The 21,764-nt window shown below is 37.9% G+C and overlaps 1 protein-coding gene across 3 annotated transcripts in view; it reads left to right on the plus strand.

The window, feature by feature from the left end:
* LOC134217460 (heme transporter FLVCR2) overlaps window positions 1-21,764 on the plus strand; it is a 176,718-nt gene that overhangs the window by 119,617 nt on the left and 35,337 nt on the right. For all 3 annotated transcript variants that reach the window (XM_062696228.1, XM_062696226.1, XM_062696229.1), the window contains exon 5: window positions 12,738-12,962. In XM_062696228.1, the coding sequence (XP_062552212.1) occupies window positions 12,738-12,962 (225 nt within the window). The remainder of the gene's footprint in view (window positions 1-12,737; window positions 12,963-21,764) is intronic.

The raw sequence follows: 21,764 nt of genomic DNA on the forward strand, positions 1-21,764 counted from the left end.
GCTAAGGAGGGCCCACGGCTGTTCAAACTTATCTTCAGGATTATAACACAAGAGCAAAAGTGTTATTCAAGAATTTAAATAGGATGTTCGATTTCACTGAATGAATTAGTTATTTGCAACAAGCTTCATGGATCATACACAAGAATTATTTTCAATGTGATTATTTTCTGGATTTTAGGCAGTGGTAATCTCGGTCAATGATCGACCAGAAAATTCAAGATTGCTTTCATCATCTACGGTATCAGCGTGGAAATTGGTCACTCTTTATCTCGATACTCTTCCCTTTCTCTTCAAATGGAAGCAAGACAGAAGATCGTTCGATTCAAATCGTAACGAAAATTGCCCATGGCTCGCTTTTTAAACTACATTTCCATTAAAAAAAATTCGGCCGTGTCTCAATGAAACTATCAATTCTAATGTTTCCGCCTCGTATTATTTTTGTCTGAAATTAATAAATTGAGGGGACAACAATAAAATTTTCATTTTTTTTTAAATTTTCAAAACATTTTTTAATAAATCCAATGAGTTTTTGATTTTTTTTCATTTTAAAAATAATTATTATTGCCTCCCCTTGACCTTTCGGAGACCAATAGGACATAACTTTCAATGAGTATTTGTAACGGTCTTTCCCTCTAAATAGAAACCCATACCTATATCAGGAACTTATATATTGTTTACTCAACTTGATCTAAATTTGAAACCAGATCAATTGAAACTTAAAGTGTGCTAGTGAAAAAATCCGTAGATTTCCGCAGAAATTTTCAAATTTCCGTATTTTTTACCTACGGGTCCGTAGATCCGTAGAAAGCACTCAATTCCGTAGATCTACGGAAATTTCCGTAGATCTGGCATTGCTGCTCAGTAAGCATAGTCGTCATGGGCGACGAGGTTAATTCTCAGTCCTGGCAAGGAAATCTTTCGATTAGAATGGAATTTCTGTTGAATAGCGGCGGCGGCTGGCTGTATGTTGTGCCAAAAGTTGAAAATAATATATGAAACCTGTTGTTGAAATATGGTATCATATGGACTACATAAGAATTCACTGGCGGAGCATAACACGTCTGGTTTCAAGACATACCATACATGTGCTCTGCTATAATTTTGAACAAAGAGGAGGGGTATACTTTGAAAGATTTCAAAGTCGTAACTTGAGTCGAGTACTTCTAACTGGAATTAGTTCATAATTGTTAGGTGTACAATAGGGTGGCTCAAATTAGTATGGGAAAAACTTTTTTCAATTTTTTTGATTGGCCGCCCTCTTATTCGGTTCTCTTTGATGCCCTGATGCTCTGGAAAAAATTTCAGCCAAATCGGTCAACGTTTGGGCGGTGCTAAACTCGTTGGAAGTTTATATGCAAAACTGTATGCAGAAACATCCAAAAACAGTGAATTGCAGTTGGACGGCACAACTTACGATAAAGAACTATGATACTCATTCAGATCTTGAAGAATTTAATACAGAATGTTATGAAGAAAACCGCGATAAGATTAGAGTTTTCCCGGCTAAGTAATTAGCATTTCTTTGATGTAGGGTTTGAGCAAATTTCGTTTCTTTTACCTTTGAAAAGAAATAAATTCACCCCTACAATACTCCAGTAAAATGCTAATATCTTTGCGAAATAAACTCTAATCTTTTCGCGGTTTTCAGCATAACATTCTGTATTTAATTCTACAAGAACTGAATGAGTATCATGGTTCTTGATCGTAAATAGTGCCGTCCAACTGCAAATCACTGTTTTTGGATGTTTCTGCATACATTTTTGCATATAAACTTCCAACGAGTTTAGCACCGCCCAAACGTTGACCGATTTGGCTGAAATTTTGTCCAGAACATCAGGGCATCAAATAGAACCGAATAAGAGGGCGGCCCATCAAAAAAATTTAAAAAGTGTTTTTTGAGCCACCCTAGTGTACAAGCGTAAAGAGGTGAAGATTAGGTGATAAGGTGCGGTTGTATTACGCGGGTGGTTGGCTATTCCAAGAAAAATATTCAGACTTTCCAGATAAATTTCAGAGAAAAATTCTTCGGCATTTTCACGGAAAATTCAGGTAGTTTTAGAGGGCCTTTCTTGGCCGTGTGGCTACAAACCAAGGTGTGGCTGGGGTCGATTTCCGGGTTGGAGCTATTTTCCACTTCCCTGGGTATAAAAGTATCATCGCGTTAGTTTCATGATATACGATTGCAAAAATGGTAACTCGACTTGGAAACCTCGCAGTTAATAAGTAACTATGAAAGTGTGGCAATATAACACTAAGCCGCGTGGCGGAAATATCCCAGTGGAGGATGTAATTCCAATGAGAAGAAAAGTGCTTATGAAGTTTCAAGGGAAATCTTCCGGAATTCCCAAAGGAAATTCTTTGAAGTACCCAGAGGAAATTCCTTGGAATTTGCTTAAAAAATTATTAATTATTTTTGCGGGAATTTTTTAATTATTTCCAAGAGAAAATTTTGAACATTTTCGCCACAGATTGTTTAGAGTGTGCACATGAAGTTCTTTCACCGAAATTGTTTTTGTTATTACAACGGTACATTCGTTGGGTTTTCTTCGAAAATAAGTAGAACGAGAAAAGTAAACGCATACATATAAACATCTGGCTCAATGATCACTTAATTTTAACCTATTTGCCCGCAATCCTATCATATCGGAAATGGGCCAGATCGGATTATGGCTTATAAATTGACATATCTAGAATTTCCAAATTTAGCAAGAACCTATAGTTGTAAACATAAATATTATTATAATCATAATTATAATTTAGACATAAATTTATAATTCCATAAAGAATTTATAATTAACAATCCATAATTTTAATAATAATTTATATTCCTCATAAGAATGTATAATACACATGAGATTTTTTTTCTATTGATTTTTCATATTTATGTAAATGAAAGTTAGAAATCTTATAAGAATTTACTGATCCAATTAAAATAACTAAATTTGACTAAATTTGCTGCAGAATAATATAATCTTCGGATGAATTTGCATTTTTTTTTTCGCCAAAATTTGAACAATAAAATCAACATTAATTTTTGAACTCACAGTAAGCTGCCAAAAAAGCACTCAAAACAAGGATAATAACAAAAAAATTAAGCTCGTACCTATAGTTATGTGATAAGCAATTTTATTTTTTTGGTTAATTCATAGTTTTTGTTTCGAAATTTTGTTGGTGGTGATAATGTCTTTCTCGAAACAATCGATGCACATCGGTTCAGCATAAGAGATTCCATGCAACTATAATTGCCTACCCTAAGGCATGTGTAGTGTATACGCTTTCTCTATAGATAAACGATTGATCAAAGTTACCCTCCAAAGTTGAAAAATAAAAAAAAACTCGACAAAAAACATTTTTAAAACAAGTTTAAAAATATCAAATAATCAAGAACAACAACCTTATACGTTCTACATGTAGCAGTACTCGTTTTAAAAATACGAAAAAAGCTATGATTTCACTTACGGGGGAAATATTTACAAAACAATTAAAAAAATGATCAATGTTCCCCCGGATTACGGTACTGATCGATTGTGACTGATCCAAAACATTCCGAGCATCGAATGCATCAAGAAGTCTACGGAGATGTCTTGCTTCGAGGGGTCATGTTACTTCGAGCCATCTTGTTTGCCGACGAATCACGAATACATATTTGTCTTACCAACGTTTCCAGAACGTAGGATAAGCACCTGGGACTTCCCCAGGGTTAGTCGCCGGAATAATTCACTGAACTGTTTATTTACTTTGTCTACGTTATCGTCGACGGGTATACCCCGTTAGGCATAAGGACGTTAGGCATAAGTACGTTAGGCCTAATGGACGTTAGGCATAACGGACGTTAGGCATAATGTACGTTAAGCATAATGGACGTTAGGTTGGTGTACCCCTTCATACCAACTGCTGCAGCTCCTCGTCGTCGAGCTTTCCTCCTGAGTAGGCTTCAGCCATGGCAGCTTTTACTGACTAAACAAAAGGCTCCCTCGCTCTCGGTCCTCCCATGTCTGGCACTCCCGATGGTATGAATTTTCACTTTATGTTTGAAGCGGTGAACGTTATGGACAGTCAATTTGGTGTTGCAGTGGTGGTGGAAGCAGCCTGCTTCCTGAAAGCACGGATTGAACTTATCATTTCATTATCATTTAGTATTCAGCCAAATAACTCATTCCAGAGGCGGAATTACGAAAAGTGTTGTACGGCGGACTCCTAGCGCTGTTTTTCCTCTACAACTTTGTCTAAGGGTACATTGCTCTATGTCACCCCAAGAAACATTTTTAGTTTTATAACGCTCTTGAAGACCATTATTTACTCTACAAGAGTGCCATAAAATCGTTATAAAACCAAAATGTTGCTAGGGATTTATTATCATATAGTAGGGGAAAATACCTATTCTTGGCAGTCTAAGACATTCGCCAAATAGAATGATAAAAATAATGAATAAATACACTAAAACACAGGTATAGTTCAACTGGTATACATTTGTATGCTCTTTTTTTGATGATTGGTGTTCACTAAATATAACATTTTTTACCAGAAACTCAGTAAATTTAATATAAAGTAACAGGTCAACGTTTCTTCTATTGGCATAGCAATTTCTATTATCAGCAATGAGTTTGCTTCCTTTAGCAACTAGACATGGGAGTAGAAAACTGGTAATGTATTGGTGCCAAATGCTGGTTGTTTATATCCTCCAGTAGTAAAGTTCATTCATATTTATCGGCTGCACGCTCATCTCGCTTCACTTAATTTTGGAACAAACTTTATTGTTTATCAAATTGGCTTAAAACAAAACATGGATTTTTAGCCTTGGCATCAATTTTATGTGATGTAGACATATAGGTAAAAGCATTTAAACACATTGTAAAACAAATTTAACCCTTATGCGGCCAACAAAAAACAGACGTGAATGGCAGATAGGGTACCCGTGTACCCAGATATTGATATTATCATAACTTTTAACATTTTCAACCTATTTGAATAATGTTGGCCATTTTGGAGAAAGGAACTTAAATGCTTTTTGTCCGCTGCCAAGATTTACATCTTTTGTCTTTTGTAATCCCTTAGAGTCGTAAGCAAAAGTCTATCAACCAGTTTCAAATATACAACTTGCTCTTTGCGGTCCTTACATGATATGTTTGTTTCATTAAAAAAATCATGGTGGTTGTGTACAAGACACGACCGCTCGACGAAAACTACGTAGAACCAAATCTATACACATAAGAATGAATTTTTGTCTGTCTGCCCTTATAGACTAGAAAACGGCATGAACATTTGTATGTAGAGGTTTTTGGGAACGATGAAGGTTCTTATGATGGTATTAGACCCCTCCTCTTCTGGAAGGGGGGCTCCCATACAAATGAAATACAAATTTCTGCTTTAATCGAAAATTAATCCAAAAAATGGAATCAAAATTTGCAAATTTCGAATACTTAATCGTCTTTTAAATAATGTAAAAAATATATAATTAATCAATGTTAGGTGAAACGAAGCTCGTCGGTTCTGGTAGTATAGTATATTAACAATATATTCCACCTCGTGAGTCTTCATATATGAATAATGGGCAGCACTGTCCTATCCAGCCGCTGGAGCCACCCCATTCTTACACTACGTTTCACAGTTGAATAATAGATAATACCCTAATAGTGGGCAATCAGTTATGGTTGAAATGCGCTATGTAGGAACGGGAATGGTTATGATTGTTTTTAAGAGCTTGGAAAGTATTGAAGTTGCAAATGGAAAACGGTCCTGTCAGCCACATAAGGGTTAAAATACTATGGTGTGGCTATCACTTTTGATATAATTCATGGTCTGCGTACAAATCTGAATAGAAGCATTTGTATTTTAACATTTTTTTTTAAATAAATGCCATCGCCGGATATTTTGTTCGTATTTTTGCTAAAATCAACTCACATAGAATTGTGCGTGGTATCTCCTTAGCGTGTGTTTGATATGCTCACAAACCACCCTACTGTCATCGCCTATCTCTCCAATGGGAAAAAATGGTGGCTAACATCTCTGGGGTTAGCGCGTGGTGGGCCCCACTGACAATTCAAAATTAGTAAACAAAAACATCATTTCAGGACTAGTTTTTTGTGATGGAGTAATTGTTGTTAAGCGATTTGAATGAATATTTATTACTATTATCGTTATGTACCACGTATTCGTGCCGTGAAAAATGTGTTCGATTTTCAATTTAATTGGAATAAGACCGTCATTCAACACAACACGGTTAGTACGGTGCAAAACAAATTTGAATATTTGGTAACAATATTGTATCAGAAAATAACGTCCACAGCAAAAAAATAACGTGAATTTTATGCTGGAGCCATAAGCATAGCTGTGTGTCATCCGGCTGTCACAAACACATTCTCTCGCTCTATTCCACAGTGTGCTGCTGTCAAACAAAACGAACAGTCCCGATTTTATTTAGTGAAACATAGAGCAAATATCGCATAAATTTGCTCTTTGTGGTGATAATCAAGTGGTGATAAAGTGTAAAAAGTAGTTTACGTACTTAATTTGTCGTGTCATACGCAGTAAAGAGGAGAAACAGGCGATCCAAAAAAGTAAGTAACAGTTTGCTTTTCGTGCGCTGCTTTCTTTGGCAATGCAATAATAGCAAGGATTTCGTACGTGCAAATTTGTTTCGGTGATAAACACATCAAATCTTGCTACTTTTACACAAACAACTTATTCAAATGAAAGCTTAGACATGAAATTGTGTGATTGAATCATAATTATGTTCATAAATAGTGTATGTTTGCTGGAAAACGCAAATATTGTTGAGGGTGCCAACAACCGTCGCACCCTGCCGTATTCTACCCTATATTAAGTAATACTAGCGTTTCACGCTGTAAATATTAGACATAGAGCATTGTACCCTTAGACAAAGTTGTAGAGGGAAAATAACGCTAGAAGTCTGCCATACAATACTTTTCGGAATTCCGCTAAATACTAAATGGTAATGAAATGATAAGTCCAAGCCTGAAAGCAGGTGCCATTATTGCTGGAAAATTCAGCAGATGGAGGATTCTTCGGACGCAGGAGATACATGATTCGGCAGATAGTGTGTACACCTCTTCCAGATGTATCGTAAGGTAGGTGAACAGTGAACAATGGGACCTACTTTTTGACATTGGATCTCTTAAGCTTCACCAACAGTGACCTGAACAACCATGTTGAAAAAGGTTTATTGGCTTACTTGGAGCTCCGTAACGTTAAGGATTTTAAAGTACAAGATAGTCCACTCTTGATTATCCAATACAAAACACTAGCGAACAACTTTTCTGTAGCGCAGCGCCAATTAGTGATTAAAAGTCTGACTGTTTCATTGAAAACGATCAAAGTAGCTTTGATCTTTTGCTGTCGTTTAGTAAACTATATAATCAACAAGAAACATGTTGATAGAATGCATTGGTGTATATCACGGTATACAGAAAACAAGGTAGCCTCGTTAGAAAAATGACACTTCGAATGTGACGCATATTTTATCGCCACATGTTGGAGTACAAAAGTAAGCATGCTACAACCATAGAGCATCGTCTCGGTCCAGCTTGTGCGAAGATAGCAGTGACGTCACATGTTTACATTCAAACTGATTGTTTACATACGTGATGAGCCTGCCTTGTTTTTTGTATGCCGTGGGTGTGTATAATGTTCCAGACCTCGATCCTCAACTGTCCGATGTTTTTTGACACTTGTGTATAAAGAGATCGACAGGTATTTCATCGAGCTTAGGATATTGATATTAAACACTTTGGGAGACTGCATTTCTCAAGTAGCCGAACAGTTTTATGTATGGATTTTGTCCTGTCATAAGACGAGTTTAGCACAATTCCATTTATTTCTACCACCTCGTAATAGTTTTACATCTACACTGGATTCTGTTTTTACACGATTTACACTTTCTCAATTTTGCACCCATCCTAAATGTTTAACGCATGTTAATTACCATGTGATTTTTTAGGATTTTTTGAATCATGTTGCAAAGATTTTGGTGGCAAATTGAAGTCACACGATCAAAAATACGAGTAAAAAAAATCGTCCCTCAACTGTAAGATCGTCTTGAGTGTTTCGTACATGACTCGACTGACAAGTCGAGGTGGTGGAATTAAAAGGAATTGTACTAAACTCGTCTCATGACAGTGAAAACATTCCACTAAAAAAGAGCTAAATAATTTTCTTGAATATCAGTTTTGCTTAGCTAAGATAGACAAGTACTATTACATTTTTTCGTACTACAACAAATGAACCGTTTGTTTGAGAAACTGTATATTGTTTGAGAAACTGCATATGTAACATTTTTGGCCAAAATCAGATTTTTATATATAAAAAATACGTATTCTGGCAAAAAACATTTTTTTGTTCAGGAATGTATGATTTTTTTCCTCTGTTTGAGAAACTACATATGTGCATGCCTTTTGAAGAGCAATTATTGAGAACTACTTACAGTTTGCGCACTGGAAGTGCCCCAAGGTGATGAGTTTTGCCAAAAATTATTGATCTAAGAAATCAAAAGATTCGATGCCAATTAAATCAGAAACAATTTTTGTTGTTTTCTCGAAATTGTGTAAAATGGATAATTTTTATCCAATAATTTTTTACCCTATGAATCAATATGGTCGAAACTCAGGTGTGGTAAAATTCAAGTTATATCTGAGCTCTGGTCAAATTTTCAGCAAAATTGATTCACACGCAATCAAGATCTAGATCTCCATAGATGACCATTTTGTATGAAAGCCGGCTAGTAAGCTTTTTATTATGCTGGTCACTGTCTTATTTTTGTCTTATTTTTGTCTCACACGTTTTCAGAAATAGGCTTGCCCAGGATTATTTGCTGCTATTCTGGAACCAGCCAATTAATACAGCAACAACTGCGATCAGGTTTCACAACACCAGTTATATATTTTAAACATATGCGATTGGTTTAATGCACTCTATAGCTCCTCACATTTATTTAAATTTTATTATTAACATGCCGAAGTACGTTGACTCTCAGCCAAGGGTTGATTATCCGTGGGTCTTGAATGATCTAGGGATTCTTGCCGCTGTTGCTATCGAATATCCACCCGGGGTTGTGACGATTATGATGACACCGATAACAGCACTGAGTATAGAATACTGCTCCAGGATATGTACCTATTGGAATGAGGAAAATCTTATGACAATATGGTGAGGTGGTCGATAATGTGGAGAATAGGGTGGTTCAAAAAATCGATTTTGCTCCACAGCGATCATCTGGATCTTTATAATGTTCTGAGTGTCCTCTGAAAATTTGAACTCATATGGATTAAAACTGATTTAGCACAAGCCGTTTCAAGTTTGCATGCAAATTAGTATGGGGGAATTTATTTTTTTCATTATACTGTTAATGACGCTTCCCCATTAAGCGCAGGTTAAAAGAAAACCTACATAGCTACAAGGAATACTCATACTGACAAAGAACCAGATGAGCACTGTAGAGCCAAATCGATTTTTTGAACCACCCTAGTGGAGAACCATAGTGACCACATCTGACCACTTCTGCCCTCAAACGGTTGTGATTAAGGACTCGTAACACTCCCAAATTCATTAAAAAGCTGTTCCGCAGCTTTAACATTCCCAAACAAACTGTAGAATCAAAAAACTGAATAAATATGAAGTATGACATTTGATTTGTTTAATGACAAGCATCTCGAAATCAAAAACAAAATTCACTCGCGTTTTCAAGGGCACACCACTCAATATGAAAGCATCGCACAACTGTCATTTTTATTATTCCACGCATGCTGCGACGCAGCAGAGCTGAAATAATAAAAACAAAAGATGTCCGCCGCCTCCGTATTGAGTGGTGTGCCCTTGAAAAAACAAGTGAATTTAGTTTTGGATTATACGATGCTTGTCCTTAAATTGTTATCGAAGCAACGAGACACTTTCACGCGTTGCTGAGATTGAACAGTTCAACCGCTATATGCTGGAGCGCTGGCGTTGTATGTTAGCCCATTTTTAGCTAGAGTGGAGTCTATTGTTAATATATAATATTTGGGAACGTGGTAGACTCCTTTTTGTGGTGTGTTACGGTGTTAGTTCTACCATAATCACATAGGCAGCTACAGGCAAATCTTGACCAAACGAATACCTTCCTCAATATACAGCTCCGTGGTTCTTATGAGGGTGTCCCTGAGTCGGGGGCATCTCATTAAGGACACTTCTCACGAAAGGGACGAAAGCGTCAATTTACAACATGTATGTTTTCCATTTTTCTGTTAAAGTGCTCGATGAATACTACTCGTTAACATCATTTTTGGAAAATGGCGTAATCGTAACTTTTTCGTATTACGGCAAACCACTCAATACGGAAATAACTCACAACTATCATTTTTATCATTTCACGCATGCTGTGGCGCAGTAAAGCTGAAATAATAAAAATGACATGCCCAGGTCATTATGTTCAGTTCATATCCTGATATCATATCGTATGATGATAGTCGTCTGTTGAGAACCATTTTGATTGAAGCCGAACCCGAGTAGCAAACTTGTCATATACCAATCACTGTGACTCATGTGGGACTAAATCCACACACATTAGAGTTGCTGCAACAATCGATCTGAATTGTACTACTAGGGAAGACATTTTGGATGCCGTTACTGCATAAGCCTTACAATCTAAACTTCGGAACGTTTTGCGACTTCTAGCATGCCGCTATGCGACATACAGAATATTTTGGCAAAATCGTCTGATGTATTGCATAGGCCTTACGACCTACACTTCAGAAGCACTCGGGAATTCTAGAATGTCACTTAGGGGCAAGCTAAGCTACTCCACATAAACCATCTGATATCTTTGAACGGAGAAGAATGAAGTGGGCTTGGTTTGAAACACGCATCACGCTTCTACATGATTGTAGATCTGACGACCTGAACTCAAGAACGTTTTGGATGACGTTGCATGCATAGGATAATAGATCTAACATATCTTGACAGGTGACTAAGGGTCTGTTGAGAAGATTTCTGATTGAAGCGGAAGACATTTTGGAGGCCGTTGTTGCATATGCCTTACGAGCTGAACTTCAGAATATTTCGCTAGTTCTAGAATACCACTATGGGGCACGCCAAGAATTTTCACACGAATCATTTGATATATGTGAAATGCGCAGGATGACCTGACGCAGACCTAAACTCATGAATGTTTTGGATGAATTGAAATGTCCCCAATAGTATTCTCAACAAATAAATTGCACACCCACATTTGTTTGTGATGTTGTACTCTCCTGTCTGACATGATTTGGTATATTGAATGACAAGATTTCAAGAAATATGAGCAGAATTTAATATAATATAAATAAGGAATATATGGCTTTCAGTATCGATAGCTACAATAATAAGATAAATGGGTAACGTTCAAACTGATAGCACGTACTTTGGATTTAGATACTACAAACGTTACTTGATTGCTGATTGACCACAGTATACAGTATACAGTATACACAGTATACAGTAGATATATCTACTCGTTTTGTGATGTTGGAACTTGATGGCACTTGATTACTGAAGGAATTTGGCTATCATAGAAATAACTATAAAAAAAAATACATTTTTGAATCTTATGAACGCGAGGAGGGGTCTAGCGGGCGGTACCTAGGTCAAATAAAAGTCATATTAATCCCCTTTGAGAAAAGTCCAAGGTCATAAAAATCGGTCAGCGCATTACTGCGAACGAGCAGTTTCGGTCGTCCGAGCAGCAAACGAACCTGCTACGTACCATTTGCAATGCCGGACCAGTTAAGCACTTTTGTATTATTGAAAAAAAATCCCTTGATTTTTACTTAAAACCAACAATGTGAGGTTCTTCCAACTCCCCGTAAAATTTTCGTTCAATCAAATAAAGTTTACAAACCACCATGCGTTTACAATTAATTTCGCATACAAGCGTTCCATTTTGCACCACCTTTAGTGCGTTTTGCCCCCAGGCCCATTTTTTAAACACGTATTAAATGCTTTAGAAAACTAAGAAAGTTATTATGAGTAGGAGATCATTGGGGTATGTCTTCTTATTGGCATTACATCCCCACACTGGGACAGAGCCGCCTCGAAGCTTAGTGTTCATTGAGCACTTCCACAGTTATTAACTGCGAGGTTTCTAAGCCAAGTTACCATTTTTGCATTCGTATATCATGAGGCTAACACGATGATACTATTATGCCCAAGGAAGTCGAGACAATTTCCAATCCGAAAATTGCCTAGACCGGCACCGGGAATCGAACCCAGCCACCCTCAGCATGGTCTTGCTTTGTAGCCGCGCATCTTACCGCACGGCTAAGGAGGGCCCACTTAGGCGTATGTAGCAAGTTTTATAAATTTTGATGCTACACGTCCAATTAGATATGGCGGTTTACATTGGCCCAGATTATTAGCACCTCTTTTCTGAATTCTGTTTTTACACATTTTACGTATTCTCAATTTTGTACTCATTCCCGAATGTTTACAACATTTTAATAAGGTGATTTTTTTGTTATATTTAGGAGTTTTTGAAACATGTTGCGAGTCTAAATAAATCGTGTAAAAACAGAATTCTGTGTAAATAGACTAGTTTTTCTTAGTTATGCATATTTTGTACCTAGTGTTGCCGACATACGATGCAAAGCATACAACATACTGTTTTCCTCGCGATATTGACTTTCTGTTTCACAGCATTCAATTGTAGTTGTAATCAAATCAAAACTAATGCGAACAACATCGCCTACTGTGTGCCGTCTATTTTAAAACAGGGCCTACGGATCGCAGCAATCAGCGGTGTGCTGGGCACTTGCCTGGGCGCATGGATCAAATGTTTCTCGGTCCGGCCGGATCTGTTCTGGGTCGGATTCATCGGGCAATCAATCGTGGCGGCATCGCAGGTGTTTATCCTTTCGTTGCCGGCAAAAGTAGCAGCAGTATGGTTCGGTCCGGATCAGGTCTCATCTGCGTGCAGTATCGGCGTTTTCGGAAATCAGGTGAGTAGTGTGTGCGTCCATGAGTGAAATTATTGTACCCACCTAAATATTTTATCCCAGCAGTCGTCGTTTTCGTCGCTTTGTATTACACAAACGTTGAGCATGAGCTTGTTAAACTGTATTTACCAAAAACAACTAAATTTTGAGATTAGTTAACATGTGGATAAAATTCTTCAAATGATTACTAGATTTCAGATCAATTTGATCATCAAATAAGACACTTTTCAGTATGTAAATTTATTGCCATTCAGTGTTTGCAGATCATTTTGAGTGGATACAGTTATTATGAGAAAATATTCTAATTTCAAAAAGCCTACGTGTGCATTAAATTATTTCCAGACCCAACTAGGTAATCTTCAAATTCCCGAGTAAGCACAAAGGATTTGGGGAGAATCAACATAATAACACCTTTTTTTCCTGTATAGCGCCGTATTAAATCACTCGCCGTATGACATGTGGAGGCATCCAAGCAACCGAGGCAAATCACCGAAAAGATAGCGCGTTTGCTTTGACTGCTTCGTGGCAGCCTCCGTGATTTATGACCTCAAGATCCCACTCCGGTTTCCGCCGGGCGTCGGGACGGAAGCGACTAAATGGATATTTTCAATTTCCGTTCCCCTCGATACCTATTTCTGCTACCTTATTTCCACTCATCGAAATTGCCATTCATAATGGGATGCATTAGATGCTTTTCCGTTGGTTTTGAATTTTTAGCATTTGAGACGATGGGTTTTTTTGGAAAAATTCATGCTTCGTAATTCAAAATCAATTTTGGTCAAATCATCCATAGATGTATGGCACTATCTAAAATGTCTTGATTAAACGTGCATGTCAATTTATGTTTCACGTTAGTTGGGTTGAGTAATAAATTCTATCGAGTTATCGTTCTGTGAAAGAATATATCACAGAAGGGAAACAAATGTAGCATATCCGTTTAGAATGTATACTTCCATAACTTCCGTACGTGGAATAGTTCTGAGAGAAAAAAAAACTAAGCTTTTCCGAATAGTTCCACCCAGTGACTTTTCTCCGGTGGAACATGAACCCAATGATGCATATAGTGCTTTGATACGGGCCATCAGGGTAATAAACTAATATTACATTGCATTAGCCCTCAATTGCTGGAGGAAAATTTTGCCTCCGCTAGCAATAAATTCTAACCAAACTTGCATATTTTCATCTGCAGTCTCTCAGCAGTTCCGTCTTGCTTACACGTGCTGCTAAAACAGATGTGGTTTGCAAGTTGCTTGTAACTGACAAGGAACGGTTTTTTGCCTGGGTTCCTCCAGTAGATTTGTGATCCGATGAAAATTCGGTCCCAACGTTCCAGTCTAGTAAACCCGAATAGAAGGATTCATAAGATTGCCTGCTTATAGCTTATACACAGAAACTTTCTCTGTTTGGATCACATGGTGTGATCAATGCGGAACAGTTTTGCCCTGTTGATGTAAATTTGTTTGAGATTTATAGCTTTTCTTCGAAACGAATTCAAGGTTGCTGACAGAGCACGAGGTGTAGGATTAGTGAAGACAATAGTTCTGAAACACATGAGCCATAAACACATTATTCTGGGCGCCTTAGTGTAATTTTAACGAAATGTTATTAATTGTATTCATGACGATATTAAATAGAGTAAATCGCTATGGATAGCCATAAAAATTGTCATATAATTATGTGGTTGACGTTTAAATTATTTAGATCGTGGTGTGGCAAAACCAGTGAATGTAATATAAATTTGTTTTACATGACCACTCAATTGTTTTCTGTGGGTTTGTGTAAATTCTCCTCTGCGTGTGTTAAGAGGCTCGAAGGAGAGGTGGGTCGAACAAGCAGGGTGGGTGAAAAGGAGATAAATCGTTACAATTGCACTACTCATCGGTCAATAATTGTTTGCTCGAAATTGCAGAAATGCAGTAACACATAGAAAAAAAATAGAACTTTTAGCTGAAATGGCATGACGATGAATTTCCTGATGTACAGTATTTAAATTATTAAAACTAAATTATCGAAATATCTCTGTTTTTCTCAGGAATTGCAATAGTTTTTCTATAGTGTACGAAATTAGAAAATTCTAAAATAATTCTTAGTGGGATAAAACGAACAGGTTCATATGAAGTACCGTCGTTCGGGGTGACATTGGGCATAGGGGATAAGATTGGGCCAAAAACGAAAAATGTTTCAACTCCTAATATCTCAGAAACTGTTACGAATTTTGATCAAAACTTCAAACGGTTCGTAATTATAGTAAAATTCACGTCTAGGAAATCACAAAACAAATTCCAAGAACTAATTGTGCTTGTACCATAATGCTTGGAATTTGAATGTAAAACTATTGATCGAATGAACCAGTATTAAAATAGTGTCAGTAATGCCCCATAAATCTATTACATAACTAGTTTTTAGATCGATGGATACCTGGTTATCATGTTACGATAATCTGTTGTTGTTTTATCGAATTGTTGTTTTTATCGAATATCTAGCGGTTCTGGTTTTTCGTAACAACGAGCAATACACGCTGAAAAGGGGTGAGATTGGGCCAAGCCTTTGGTTGATTTGCCATACATAATTGGTTAGAGCCGTAATGTAGGAAATTATTTTTAATGGACGATTGAATCGTTGCATCGTCACCGTTGAACTTTATTGTACTTGGCCCAATGTCACCCACTGTGAGGGGTGAGAATGGGCCAATTTTAAACAACATATAACTTTGAAGAATTTCCCTCATTTATTATTTTTTCCTCACACAGTGATAAATTCATTGTTCAAGCTTGTAACAAACTACACAGGATTTTGTTTTTACACGATTTTTTTTCGCTCGTATTTTTGATCGTGTGACTTCAATTTACCACCAAACTCTTCGCAACATGTTTCAAATCCAGAATAAATCGAAGAAAAATCACATGATAATTAATATGCGTTAAACATTTAGGATGAGTGGAAAATTGAGAAAATGTAAATCGCGTAAAAACAAAATCCAGTGTAATTAAAACTTGATTCCAATGTTAACTACTAGAGCTTTGTAACATTTATGTGGAGCATACCACATTTTGGCCCAATGACACCCCCGTTGGCGGTATATAGATTTTAGTTTTTTTTTTTCAATGCCAATAAGTTTGCCCTCCTTAGCCGTGCGGTAAGACGCGCGGCTACAAAGCAAAACCATGCTGAGGGTGGCTGGGTTCGATTCCCGGTGCCCGTCTAGGCAATTTTCGGATTGGAAATTGTCTCGACTTCCTTGGGCATAAAAGTATCATCGTGTTAGCCTCATGATATACGAATGTAAAAATGGTAACTTGGCTTAGAAACCTCGCAGTTAATAATTGTGGAAGTGCTTAATGAACACTAAGCTGCGAGGCGGCTCTATCCCAGTGTGGGGATGTAATGCCAATAAGAAGAAGAAGAAGTTTGCATTTTGTTACGAAAATTATTTTGAGCTTTTTAGTGGAATGTCTTCAATTGTCATAAGACGAGTCGAGTCGAGTCAAGTACGAGACACTGAAGACGACCTTACTGTTGAGGTCAAAATACGTATCTGTCAGGGTACAATCAAGTGGTGGAATTAAATGGGAAGGTACAAACTCGTCTTATGACAAGTGAAGTTTGCATTATCTTCCATCGATAATATCAAGGAATCAATAAGCAGTTGACCAGTTTTTCTAGTTTTAAATACATTTTTTGGCATGCGGTAATTTTTGTATGGATCAAAGTTTTTGCGAAAGCTCTAAAGTCTTTCTGAAGGAAGTACCGAAGATTTGTTGTGAAAATTCAGAAGATAATGTTTTTTTGATTTATCAGCATAAAACATATTTTCGAAAAGTTTGATAAATTTGAAAATTGTTTAAAACTCAAAAATTAACTAATGATATTTGGAATACAGTACAGTGCGCTCCGTAATTGTCCATAGTGGGGTACAATATTTTGTGATTATATTTTTTATATTTTTTCTGTCTACCAGTTTTTTGAGAACATGTGGTATGTAATGCAGAACCGTTTGTTATTAGCATAGTGAAACATACCGTTTTGACTCAAATTCCGAACACTCGCTTTTAAATGGCCATTTTGGCTTTATTCGTGTAATTCTCTCCATAGGATCTTGAACTCATTTGTATCATCAGAACCGATGGAATTTTTAGTTTTAGGGTGCCAAAACCCCAGTGTTCGGAATATGAGTCATGTTCGGGATTTGAGCAAAAACGGTAGCAGCCGCTAGACTCAACAGGGTCCGTAGGGCGTAGATTCCAGGCGGCCATGGACCCAGCTACTAAATTCGATAAATTATTGACATTCCTCCAATTAGCTCTACTATGGTGCTCTACTCCCGACAAACCTGTTCATCGTAGGGAAATTTGTTGAGTTGTACGCAGGTGGACTAAACTAATCCGCCTCATCCAAAGCCCAAGGATCGAAATATACTTTGAGAATTCGAGACCCAGCTTAAGTAGACGAGACGAACTCATCGACAAGTCGGACATAGTAGTTATTCTCCATCCAAATTTGAATATCAGCAGGCGTTTCATCACCTGTTATGCATGCATGAGAACATGGAAGGGAAATATATTTTGTCGGACATGACTACAGATGGTGTAATCTGTGTTATCAAGAATTCCACTGCATCCTGATACGAGATCATACTCCCCGAATCATTACGTCGAAACTATAAAGGTGAACAATGAACATTATCCAACCAAACATCAACGCATAGTCTATAAGAAGGAGATAGAGATTATCAGAATAAAGGTGAGAGAAAATATAACATTCCATGAGGCAAGAAATTATGTCAAGCTACAAGCAAGAAGTTACCATGCGCAGGTAGCGACTCGACGTAACGACGTAACGGAAAACAAAATTGTCAAATTATGCGACGAGAGCAAATGGATGGACGAGAAAATGAAAATTATGTCCAACATCATTGAACATCTGAAACAGCATATATTCAGACAGGAAAAACCACACAGAGATGAAAGTGTTGGATGAGAGAAACCACAGCTCAGTATGGAACAAGTACTGACTCACTCGTTGACTAGCTCCGTAACGCGATTCCAGAACAACTCTCCAGCCGTTCAAGAAAAAAGCGGGGTCGTACACCGAAGTTCAACATATCGGAATCGGGATATCGACCATTTCACCAGATTTAGGTCCGTTACCAAAGGAAACTGCCATCACGTCACACGATTTCACTCATTGAAGCTTGTACTAAAATGATGACTCTTTCACTATATTGGACATCTAGATTGATTGGTTCGAAAGTGGGGAATGTGTGGTACCCCTTTCGACGCAATGGAACTGATTATATTACCTCGATCATGACCAGATTCGGGAGAGGGGGGTCAGGACAGGGTCAGGGTCCATAGTCCCGGGCCTCCACAAACCAGTACGTATCAAAATATAAATGTTTTGTACATTTAGGGGCCCCTGAAATCTGTCAGCCCCGAGCCCCCTTTCACTAGAACTAAATCCGGCTCTGCTTGGGATATACGCCAGGGAAAGGGGTAGTCATTCTTTGCCCTGGCCACGGCCCTACACAGTTACTGTTATGCGCAATACTTTTTCATATGTTCGTCATTACGGAGCAATGCTCCCAGCTGGATCACCAGTTGGATAAACATTACACAACCCGTTCACCCCCTGCTGTGGAGTTTATTATTGTGATCGGCAAGCGGGAATCTCCTGATTCTGATCACTCACTTCGTATGACTGAACAACGGCTTTTCTCGATTGCTGTTGGCGTGGCTTTCAGTTGACGTCCATGCAAGGCCTACTGCGATAAGTTAAAAGCAATCGCATATTGTATTTGCATAGTTCATACCAGCACTATTTCACTGCCACACACCTGCCAACTGTTGACGGTATTGGTGATACTAATTTAATGGGTTCGTCAACGGCTGGTACTGTGCGGCAGATTTTTACAAATATCAGTAGAGGTTACTGCTGCATATCTCTTCTCCGCAGCTGATAAATCTACATGCACAGCAACAAAACAAAGCTCATCAATCATCTCATAGACGTCCACCGTTCTATCAACCCCGGATAGTCACACAGGTGGCTGTTTTGCACTGTATGGACTTAACGAAATGAAGCTTCTTCTCATCAAGTATCATTGTACTGTAAGAAATCAAGGTATACCATATGGCTGCACCACCAAACTTCTTTGGCAGGAACATCACAGTACTCCTGGAATCAAACAGCATAGTCTATTGGCAACACGAAGTAGGTCTCGCTATACAAGAAGGTGTACCGTTCGAGAAAGGTTGGCACCCTCCATTTAGTCGCTATCACCAATTCAGTTAACTGCGGACTTTATCTATATTCCGCTGAACTCAGTGACAGATAGATTTGAGAATATTATTAGTTGAGCTAGACGGTGCAGTTTTTTTCTTGGGTGACTTCAATGCGCATGTCGCTTGAGGTTTGTTATCGTCGTTTGCGCTGGAAGACACATAGCTGAAAAGACTTCAGATAAGAAAAATGGGATCCTTAACAATAGTTCTCCGACATGAATTGATCTGGCTACGAGTCATACTTCAGCTATCGATGTGACTCTATGCTCAGTGCGGCTATCTGACAGGTTCACTTGGCGAACACTATCAGCCACGCAGAATATCGGCTTCTTTCGGATAGCGAAGCAGTGTTAAAAAAAGCCATCAATTTCGAAATGTTGATTTTGTACGGAACGTAGAAAATTTTGCACAATATAACCGCAGTGACAACCCATTTCACGATACAGAATCGACGAGAATAATCCTAACAAGAACTCCTGCAAATCGAAGTTTCCTTGCCAGCTGACGGAATGCCATTATTGTCTCCATTGCAAAATCGAGCTTCTTCGTTAGCGGACCTGCTGCAATTCGTCTTACCAGCTGCATGGCGAAAATATTTTAGCAGATTATCAACCGCAGACTGAAAAAAAAACCTTGAAAAGTGTCAATATGTTTTTCTTACAAAATGAGGTGCTGACACGGCTGTTGAGGTTCTTTAAAGTCACTCCTGACGGAATCCAAGTTTCAAAGTGCTCGCGTTTTCGGGGGCACACCATTCGATACGGAAGCAACGCACCACTGTCATTTTTGTTGATTTAGTTTTGCTGCGTCGCAGCATGCGTGACAAAATAAAAATTACAGCTGTGCGTTGCTTCCGTATCGAATGGTGTGCCCCCGAAAACGCGAGCACTTTGAAACTTGGATTCCGTCAGGAGTGACCTTAATTCTCAACTCTGGTACTCCATGAGCACAAAAAAAAGTGGACTCTTGTATGGGATATGAACGTCTTTATTAGTCTTTGTCCTGACTCCTATTTTTCTGAACTGGAGAAATATCTACTAACCACTGATGAGCATGCTTTAGTAGCCTCCCTGAATATTTATAAAATATAATTTAATGCTATGCACAAACTGGTAAATATAAAATAATAAGTATTTATTGTTAATTGTCGACTGGAATTAAAGTTGCTTATGGATGTGGCTTTCTCAGCCTGAGGATAATCAAAACGGCTAGATTTTGAAATTACCCGACGTTTCGGCCGAATGTATTTGGCCTTGAAAAAGGCCTAATACATTCGGCCGAAACGTCGGGTAATTTCAAACTCTAGCCGTTTTGATTATCCTCAGACTGAGAAAGCCACATCCATTAGGGTGGCTCAAAAAACACTTTTTAAATTTTTTTGATGGGCCGCCCTCTTATTCGGTTTTATTTGACGCCCTGATGCTCTGGACAAAATTCCAGCCAAATCGGTCAACGTTTGGGCGGTGCTAAACTCGTTGGAAGTTTATATGGAAAAATGTATGCAGAAACATAAAAAAACAGTGATTTGCAGTTGGACGGCACAATTTACGATCAAGAATCATGATACTCATTCAGTTCTTGTAGAATTAAATACAGAATGTTATGCTGAAAACCGCGAGAAGATTAGAGTTTATTAGGCAAAGATATTAGCATTTTACTGGAGTGTTATAGGGGTGAATTTATTCCTTTTCAAAGGTAAAAGAAACGAAATTTGCTCAAACCCCACTTCAGAGAAATGCTAATAACTTAGCCGGGCAAACTCTAAACTTCTCGCGGTTTTCTGCATAACATTCTGTATTGAATTCTTCAAGATCTGAATGAGTATCATGGTTCTTGATCATAAATTGTGCCGCCCAGTTGCAAATCACTGTTTTTGGATGTTTCTGCATACATTTTTGCATATGAACTTCCAACGAGTTTAGCACCGCCCAAACGTTGACCGATTTGGCTGAAATTTTGTCCAGAGCATCAGAGCATCAAATAGAACCGAAAAAGAGAGCGGCCCATCAAAAAAAATTGAAAAAAAGTTTTTCCCATACTAATTTGAGCCACCCTAACATCCATAAATAAAATAATAAGAATAAAAATAATGCAGTGGCTCGGACAAGAATACACCCTCCCTTTGTAAAATGTTCAAATTAAATAAATGTAAAAAAATCCCGTGGAAATTTAACAAAATTTCCAATGTAAATATTGAAAAAATAAACCTATTGGAAATTGTAAGTGTTGGTTAGTGTATAAATCCTCTTCGGTTCGTTTCGTTTAGCTTAGCTTAGACTGACTGTACATATCAATGGTTGCTACTCCGTGATTGATCAGAACTGGTGCAAATTGCTCTTCGATCCAAGTGAATAGTGTTTGGGACTAGGGTTGTGGTGCCGGTAGTACCGGTACCGAAAATACCGGAAATACCGACGATTTTCGGTACCGAAAATACCGGTACCAACCACCAACGAGAACCGGTATTTACGGTACCGAGGTATCAGTACTTGGAATAAAATATCAATATGGAGAAATGCTTAAA

This window comes from Armigeres subalbatus, chromosome 2 (assembly GCF_024139115.2).
Source record: "Armigeres subalbatus isolate Guangzhou_Male chromosome 2, GZ_Asu_2, whole genome shotgun sequence".
NCBI lineage: Eukaryota > Metazoa > Arthropoda > Insecta > Diptera > Culicidae > Armigeres > Armigeres subalbatus.